This window comes from Hippocampus guttulatus, chromosome 20 (genome assembly GCF_054856545.1).
Source record: "Hippocampus guttulatus isolate MCC_2025c chromosome 20, RoL_Hgut_1.0, whole genome shotgun sequence".
Taxonomy (NCBI): Eukaryota; Metazoa; Chordata; class Actinopteri; order Syngnathiformes; family Syngnathidae; genus Hippocampus; species Hippocampus guttulatus.
The window spans coordinates 3,050,820-3,059,517 of NC_141280.1; the positions used below are offsets into that span (position 1 = coordinate 3,050,820).

The 8,698-nt window shown below is 47.8% G+C and overlaps 1 protein-coding gene across 4 annotated transcripts; it reads left to right on the forward strand.

Annotated features, from left to right (window-relative positions):
- Positions 1 to 53: 53 nt before the first annotated feature.
- Positions 54 to 8,544, forward strand: reps1 (RALBP1 associated Eps domain containing 1). 4 transcript variants are annotated; one of them, XM_086100890.1, is made up of 19 exons: positions 54 to 769; positions 1,270 to 1,393; positions 1,659 to 1,888; positions 2,016 to 2,181; positions 2,303 to 2,433; positions 2,731 to 2,908; positions 2,993 to 3,056; positions 3,133 to 3,287; positions 3,417 to 3,538; positions 3,899 to 3,979; positions 4,379 to 4,466; positions 4,723 to 4,830; positions 5,010 to 5,070; positions 5,282 to 5,480; positions 5,561 to 5,755; positions 5,886 to 5,975; positions 6,122 to 6,276; positions 6,376 to 6,481; positions 6,638 to 8,544. In XM_086100890.1, the coding sequence occupies exons 1-19, from the start codon at positions 617 to 619 to the stop codon at positions 6,704 to 6,706; spliced, it is 2,475 nt and encodes an 824-aa protein (XP_085957016.1). In that variant the 5' UTR covers positions 54 to 616; the 3' UTR covers positions 6,707 to 8,544. The 4 variants fall into 4 exon arrangements, with proteins under 4 accessions (XP_085957016.1, XP_085957017.1, XP_085957015.1 ...); XM_086100891.1 differs by having other exon boundaries at positions 2,019 to 2,181; XM_086100889.1 differs by having other exon boundaries at positions 3,133 to 3,538.
- The last annotated feature ends 154 nt before the right edge of the window (positions 8,545 to 8,698 follow it).

An 8,698-nucleotide genomic window follows, 5' to 3' on the forward strand; every position in this document is an offset into this window, starting at 1 on the left:
AGTCAATGTCGCTACGCGTTTTCTTTTGCTGGATTCTCCCGGAAATCCGGATTGAACGGAGGAAATTGACAGCGTTAGTAGGAATGGCCGCTATGGTCACTAGAGGAAGGAACCCGAAGAGCCCGAAACTTTACTTCCAACGGGCCCGCTGAGGAGTTGAACTCTGACGAAACGCACGAACCATTTTCTTGCAGTGGACGAAAGTCTTTTGACGTGGTATACTTAGGATCGGCTCGCATGCTTGGATCGCCGTTACAAGTGTCGCCGAGTTAGACTGAATGTAGCCGCTAGCCAGCTGTTGGCTCCCTTGCTTGGCTGGCCCAACAAGTTAACTAAGTGAATAACTGCATTAAAGAATTCGCCGATCACCGTTAAATGGTGATCGCCGATCGTAGCAATAACTAGTATTTGGCGACAGTAGAGAGAGAAGCGTCGCGGGGGACCAGATTGTCATTGCGATTTGAGAATATAATTAGTGCTAATCTTAACGCTAGCTCCAAAGCTAGCTAAATTGTGATCCTGAAGTATCGCCCATTTTCGGATCCTGCCCCAGCTACTGGCTTGGGGGCTAATCGACAGCTCGTCAGTCTGCTTTTAAGGTGGCATCTGTAGTACGATGGAAAGTCTAACGTTGAGTGATGTCGAGCAGAAATATTACTCCGATTTGTTCGTTTACTGCGACACGGACAACACTAAAAAAGTGGCTTCTTACGGGAGAGTTCTTGACCTTTTCCGGGCGGCCCAGCTCCCCAGCGAAGTTGTCATACAGGTAAGCTAGCGGGTGTTAAAGTCCTCACTTTTTAATGCTTTTATTGTCCACCAGTAAATCGAGACGCAAAGCGATGATTTGGATGTTGATTACATTTGAGCAGCTGTCAAGAGCTGAGCTGTCAGTAAAAGCTAAAGTTAGCATTCATATGTAGCAGCACTGCGCAGTGCGAGACACACCTTCTTCTGGCTAACGTTAGCGTCTCTGCTCAGCAGAGCTCCAAACATGTGTGGTGCACACTCGAAACGTCTCGGATATGCGCATAATGCATTAAACTGACTCTCAACTAGTTCTCACTTTTACTTCTCTAATTTGATCAACATTGATTTTCCCCTCGCTTCCTTCCTGCACCCATTCTTCCTCGTCCACAAACATAATCCAAAACCGGGTGAAAACCCCACTTGCAATAAGTGAAAAATCCTCGGGTGAGATTGGTCATTAATATCTGACATCACAGCGGTCACGCTCGGCGCTGTTCTCTTGTGCGATTGTGTGTTCAGATCACAGAGTTGTGTGGAGCCACTCGGCTGGGTCACTTTGGACGAAGCCAGTTCTACATCGCCCTAAAGCTGATTGCCATCGCCCAGTCAGGCCTGCCGCTCAGAGTAGAAAGCCTCAACTCAGGTGAGTCTTTCTTTTATGTTTGTACTTCAACCGGAAATGGCAGTAAACAGCTTGAGGGAGGCATCTGGCCTCATTTTTATATTATTTCAAAAAAAATGTAAGCAAGCAGTTGACTGCAAACGTTTCAACATGAACATCCTGGAATGATTTCATAATCTGCCGGTAATAAGGAAGCATCTACACTACTTCCCCATGTCAAAGCAATCGTAACGCTCCGCTGCGATGAATGTTGGAGGTTATTCAGAATGAATTACTGTGCTTGCAGTCAAGGACCTGCCGCTGCCCAGGTTTGTGGTGGGGAAGAATGAGGCGGAGGCGAGACACGTGGCGCTTTACCAGGACCCGGACAGTCAGGGGTTGTACCCCGCCTCCGCAGCTGCGTTAATACCAAGGCCGCCAGGCAGGGGTCACCCAAACAAGAAGGTCCCCCCCTCAGCTAGCACCCATCCTCTCCACGAGGCAGTTCAGCCCACAGCACCGAGCATAGAAACACAGGTGTGTACGTGGGGCGGCCATGCGTGTCTTCAATGAACAATAAAACACATCTTCAAATTTGAGCAAGTTAGCAATTTTGGGATGTCCATTGAAAGAGGTCTGTTTTCAAATGGGTTTTCTCTTTTAGCAGGCAGAACCGACATCCCCCGTGGTCTCCCCTCATCAGTCCCCACCCTCCTCCCCGCCTTCCTGGAGGAAACATAAACGGCAGCACAGTGGCGGAAACGCAGACAGACAACCGGTGGCGGCACCGACCGGAGTCGTGTGGACGCAATTCCGGGAGCAACAAACTGGTAATTCAACCATAATGACATTGTTTGTGAGAAATATACGTCACCACCCGGGGAACATACCTCATGACTTGGAAAACAATTGCATGGAACGATGTTGACGATTCCTTTGTGTCTGCGTTAGCTCCTGTGTCAGGTGACGGATTGTGGTCATCGCACTCGCCCCCTCTTCCGGGTCAGGAAAGTTGGGTCAGTTTCACAGCTGATACGCCGCCATCAAGCACAGTCCCCGGAGCGCACCCCTCGTCCGTACAGGTTGGAAAACTTTATGTTGGTGGCAGAACTTGTCATTTCCAGGAAAGCAAATTTAGTGCTGTTGCAAGCCACGTTTCACCTGAAAAATAAACTCAGTATTAGCATATGCAGACATTTCCCTCCTTCCAAATTTAGTGTTCAGAATGAAATCTTTATTCCAGTCATCTTCACTTTCTAAGTCACAAATAGAAGCAGCTTTTTTTTTCTTTTGTGATTTCACTCCCAAGACTTAAAAAGAGAGAAAAACAAAGAGTCAAGTCTGAGTAAAAACTGTCTGTCACATGATGCCTTCCCCAGGAAAGCACAACGATACGAACAACGATGGCCCCGCCAGCAGCAGCAGCAGCAACTACTACTGAGGTCCAGCGACAGTCCAGTGGCTATGATGATCCCTGGAAGATCACCGACGAACAGAGACAATATTATATCAACCAGTTCAAAACCATTCAGCCTGACCTGACTGGTTTCATACCAGGTAGCAAAACAGTAAACACAAAAAATAAAACTTTCTGAAAGAATCTGCTGACTGAGTGATTTCTTGTCTCTCTGTTTGTCCCAGGTTCAGCAGCAAAAGAGTTCTTCACCAAGTCCAAATTGCCCATTTTAGAGCTGTCGCATATTTGGTGAGTCGGCGCTTTTATCGCAGCAAGTAGCCTTAATGGTGAGTTCTGCATGAACCAGGTGTATTTGTGTGTTCAGGGAGCTCTCCGACTTCGACAAAGACGGCGCGCTAACCCTGGATGAATTCTGCGCCGCATTTCACTTGGTAGTAGCCCGGAAGAATGGCTACGATCTCCCCGAGAAGCTGCCCGAGAGCTTGATGCCAAAGCTGATTGACCTTGATGACTCAGCAGGTTGGCGGCTTCACACCGTTTCGTTTTGCTCCCCCGTTTCGTCTCCCCTTGACCTTGGACTGCACTCGACGTCAAAAGTTTACTTTGTGCTCTCCTTCACTGGTACACGTACACGTTTATCACACGCAGAAGTGCCGGAGCCAACCGCTGACGTCGGGTTCTCGGCCTCCCCCGCGGAGGTGACGCCCAACAAGTCCCCCTCCATGCCCTCGCTCAACCAGGCTTGGCCGGAGATGAACCAGAGCAACGAGGTTCCAGCACACTCGCACAACGATTACGCTAACGCGTGGATTCTAGACATTATATTTTCTAATTTGTCCGCATTGATGAGGTTCGTATTAACCGCTTTGGCGCTGAGTGTCAGTTGTCAGTTGCCTGTTTAGTTTTCGGCGAGGCCTGTTTATTTTGCCGCCGCATTCAGTTGGAGTCACGAGAAGATTTATTTATTTTTTTTCCATGGCTGCTGACGATCTCCCTTCATCTTGGGATGACTGCCGATGGCACACCATTGCCTCCGACCGATGATATGAATGCGTGATGTCACTGCACTGGCTGTCTTGCTGACTATTTTTTTTTTCTCGTCTTCTCACTGTCCGTCTGTCTCCTTGCAGCAATGGGAGACGTTTAGCGAGCGCTCCTCCAGCTCACAAACTCTGACCCAATTTGACTCTAACATTGCACCAGCTGACCCTGTAAGTCGATCACTTAGCATGCATGGTTTCACCATTAATGGGCAGACATTAACCCATCCTGAAATGAGCTGAATTGTCTCTCGGTCTCCCCCACCCCCCTCCCTCTGGCTGTGTCACTGTGTTTGGGCATGAGGTTCTTTCAAATGTATCTTTGTTTTGATCGTTGCATGCATTGGGTCTCCTCTTTTGCTCCTGTGACGAGTTTGATCTTTGCATATTTCGGGAGTTATAGGAGTGCTTTTGCATTAGCAAGAAATAGCAAAGGCCGGTTAATCTAGTGAAGAATGCACTATTCTACGTACAGTGTACGGTTTTGACGGAAAAAAAGTGGGGAATAAAAAAAATAAATTGGGATTTGACAATAAATGCGTCTCTTTCTCTGTCTCCTCTCCTTCATAGGACACAGCCATCGTCCACCCTGTTCCCATCCGGATGACCCCCAGTAAGATCCACATGCAGGAGATGGAGCTCAAGAGGACTGGCAGCGGTGAGAGCCTCGTGGCCGGATGGCCTCGTTATAATACATCTGACATAATGTCTTCAGTGTGCCTGTTTGTTTTCATTTTTACAAGATTTGCCACCGGGAGCGGTCTCCATTTAACCACTTGTGCATTTAAATGAGTTTGTAATGCAAAAAGGGTGTCGCTAATGAATTCAGAAGATATACAGTACATTTGACTGAAAATAGTGTCTCTTGTACAATGATCGCTTCAAACTGAATGTGTTGGCCTCCACATCTTTAGATCACAATCATCCGACCAGTCCAATACTGGCCAAACCACCAGAAGTGTCTGAAGAAGTCAAACTACCGGTACCTGCCACCATGAAGTTTGTACCAGCAAATGCCGTAGGTCAGTCGTAAAGCTGGCGGGTTAGCTTGACATTGTGCGACAGAATCCAAGTCATTCCCCGTGTTCAAATAATATATCATTAGAAATGTTTTTGTTTTTGTTTTAGGGTTGGGGGATTGAGATTCTATTCTTTAAAAAATAAAATATATATATATATATATATTTTTGTCTCCATCCAGGTGATGGTTACAGCAGTTCTGATTCGTTTACCTCTGACCAGGAGCCAGTTGCAAGACAAAGGTGACTTATTACCCTCCCAACAAGGCGTCGGTTCATCGACAGACACACTCATGATGTATTGAATTCATCAAAGTGTCAAACTTTTCAAATGAGCAAAGATCAACAGTCAGTGGAACGTCACTGCAAACGGAGGACCCCCATGGATATTATTCATTGATTGATTTGGGAGTTGATGTTTTTGTTTCCTGCGTGTTGTTGTTTTTGCGTCCAGGTCTCAGTCGGGCGCATCTCCAGAAGCTCTGAAAGTGGTGGCGCCGCCTCCCCCTCCCCCCCGGCCTCACCCGTCCCACTCCCGCTCCTCGTCGTTGGACATGAACCGCAACTTCGCCGCAGCGTCAGCCGGCGGACAGCCGCAGCCCGCCGCCATCGCTTTCCCGCCCGCAGTGCCTCCTCGACCGCTTCCTACACAGGTGAGACGGAAAGCAACGTCTTGGCTTCACCGATTCGCCCAGAACTACAAACCCACGCTTGGCTTCTATGCTCGCCAAAGTCATCGGTACCGCACGCGGGACAACGCGCCGAGGCTGAGGGTGCGTCGGGAGCGGGGGCCCCACTCACCACCACGTCCCCCCAGCAGATCCCGCAGCAACCCAATTTCGCAGACTTCAGTCACTTTCAGGCCTTTGCTGCATCTGAGCAACCTTCGAGCTTGCCGGAGGTCGACAAGCACAGCGATCCTGGACAGGTGTGTGGGTGTGGGTAGGCGCTCCAGGGACTGTTTGTATGCAACCAATTGAAAAAGTCACCTTGTCCATAACATGTCTACTTTGAGTTACCAAGACACGCAGTACTTATTTATTTGCGGGTTATTGCAGGGGGACAAGTCATCAGACGGAGCCGGGCCCCTGAGAACAGTCAAGAGTGACGGCCAGGCCGATGAAAGAACGACCACCGCTGGTCACTCTGTAATGCCCCACCATCTTTTGTCTCTTTTGCTAGTCTACAATTACACAGAGAAGCAATGTGAAACGAAACAAAACTTACCCTCATTGTTTATAGCTCCAGACAAAGCTTCATGTTTTCCTCGTTTTTGTTGTGGTTGTCCTTCCAGACCAAGGGTTCATCTGGCCCTTTAGCTCCTCCTCCCAAGCCTATTCGTCGCAGGTTGAAGTCTGAGGATGAGTTGCGGCCCGAGGACGAGCAGCACGGCCCACAGAAGTCCAACATCATAGCCGCCGCCATGGCTACTCAGCCATCAATCCCCAGGTTGGCAGCGTTTCCCTTGGGGTGTGTTCGTGGTGAGGCGCATCTCTGTCAACCACTGGTCCTAACAAGAAGGTGTATTTGGGCGTGTTACGCTAACAGGTCAGTAGGGAAGGACAAAAAGGCAATACAAGCGTCGATCAGAAGAAACAAGGAAACAAACACGGTGTTGGCAAGACTAAATAGTGAACTGCAACAACAGTTGAAGGTACATCTAACACACACACACACGAGCCCACTTGCATTTAAAAAAAATTGCGACTCAGGCAGTTTGAAACTTCCCATTGAGACGGACGTTTTTCCTGCGTCCCCCTTTTAAAGTCAAATTCACGTTTTTTGTCCCCCCCCCCCCCCCCCCCCCCAGGACCTGCTTGAAGAGAGGATCTCTTTGGAAGTGCAGCTGGAGCAGCTCAGGCCTTTTTCCCACCTTTAACCATCACCGATGAGGTGGTTGTAGTTTCTCCAAAGCAAGGCTGCACCCTTGGTGGGATTCAGCCCCAGCCCACCAAACCATCCTTCCTTTCCCCTCCTTCTCATCCGCAGCGCGCACCTCCTTAAAGCCCACTCTTGCTTATCAGGTGTACAGCGGAGCCAGCCGGGAGCGCCGTGAGAGCGCGAGAAGACGACGACAATGTGGCACTTTTTCAATTTTCTCCGAAGAGAGATGAATCCGTGGCCGACAGCTGAGTGGGGGGGGGGGGGGGGGGGGGCAGTGTTGGAAATTTGGCTGCAGCTACGAGTTCTGTCTGAAGAGATAACTGCTGCCGAATGAATGCGCGTGTGAATGGGGACATCTGTTTTCGTTCAGCGTCTGGATGCTCGTCAACATTTGAAAGAGTTCTTTAGCCAAATCTCGGAAGGGAGTTCCGCATTCAACTCCAGTATATAACCGTAACATCGGAAACTGGTATTCAATATTTTCAAACCATCTATGATCACAGCTGTTGAAACATTTTTGGACTTGTCGTGGCCTCTGGGAAACTCGTGTTGGTGCGCGCTTGTTGGAATGGATTCCAATTTATGCCAAATGACTGAATTACCACTGCTGTCTCCCTTTTATTCGGTCTTATTTTCATCCTTTTCCCTCCCCGTCACCTCTCTTTTTTTTTCTTTTTAAGCCCCCCTTTGATTGCAGCATTCTGTTCCAGTCTCCTTTAACGCCAAAGGAGCATTGAAGTGAATTCCAGCTCCATGAGAGGTGGCATTTATGAAGGACTCGCGATGAGAAGTTTTCCTGTCATTTCCCTTTCGGCACCGGTCCAAGAGTTGATATCTCCAGTCATCTTGCCCGATGACGCCGGCACTATGCAAGTTCAGGGGCGATACGCGGCCACAGCTGTTTGAGCGCAGAAATAGTAGCGAGTGTGTCTTTGTATCTCGGATCTTCCAGAACACAATCTACTGTAAATGCTACAAGAGGGAAGCGAATCCACATCAGTGTTTCTGCACTTTCAGACTAAATCCGTATTAGAGAGAGAAAAAAAAGTATCTTAACAAGACTAGAGACCAGTTACCACAACGTGAATGATCCCACTGCACTTTGAACTGCAAACCCTCCGTCTGGCTTTTACGAGTTACTTTTTTTTCATCTTTGTTTTAAACTGTCAGAAGTATTAAAAGGAGAAAAAACAAAAGTCATCAATCTACTCTAAATTGTCGCCGAGAAAAAGTACGGTTCGTGCCATCCCAAAATAGCTTCTTGTTTAGCTGATTGTTAATTTTTATGATCACTGTGTCTATGGCCTTATTCTTAACTCTCCCTGCCTGAAGTTCAGGTTTCCATGGTGACTGACTGACCACCTTGTTGCAACAAGGCTCGCCTTTTTTTTCTTTGGTTTGTATGAATATGTGTGTGTGTGTGTGTGTGTGTGTTAGCGTTGCCACACCTGGAGCTGATAGCTTTGAACCCCCTCTTTCTAAAAAAAAAAAAAAACCATGGGATGGATTAGCGCTTGCCGTCCCGAATGGCAATCCAGGCAGAAGCAACCTGTCGGAAACAAAAAACAAAATCTCTGGTGGGATTTTGAATGCTGTTTGCTTCCAGATCTGTGTTGTACATTGTATCTGACACACACACACACCCTTTTTTGGAACTTGTGTACATTTGCATTCATTGCTGACTAACAGCGAAATAATATTCTATTTAATTCCTTCTCTCTTTGGCTGTGGGATCCTAGATGTTCAAACTGCATGGATGTACTGTATCTCTGCAGAGTCGACTAGCAGCTGTGTGGTTTTTACACAAAAAATAAAAACGGCACAATATTTTAAAACGCCTGCTCGTCTCTCTTGACTGTCTGCAAATCAAAAACAATGCACCGTTTTAGTCAGAGCTGGCTTGCGTATTTGGCAATATAGGCAAATGCCAAGTGCGCTTCAGTTTTTTTTTCTTACCAAAGAGAATCAAGAAAGAGAACAAACACAA

Bases quoted from the DNA above. Each gene is read 5' to 3' on its own strand.
- reps1 (XM_086100889.1), top strand. From the start codon at position 617: ATGGAAAGTCTAACGTTGAGTGATGTCGAGCAGAAATATTACTCCGAT. The intron at 2,434-2,730 runs GTTGGAAAACTT...TGCCTTCCCCAG, and splicing joins CGCACCCCTCGTCCGTACAG to GAAAGCACAACGATACGAAC. The intron at 5,756-5,885 runs GTGTGTGGGTGT...GGGTTATTGCAG, and splicing joins AGCACAGCGATCCTGGACAG to GGGGACAAGTCATCAGACGG.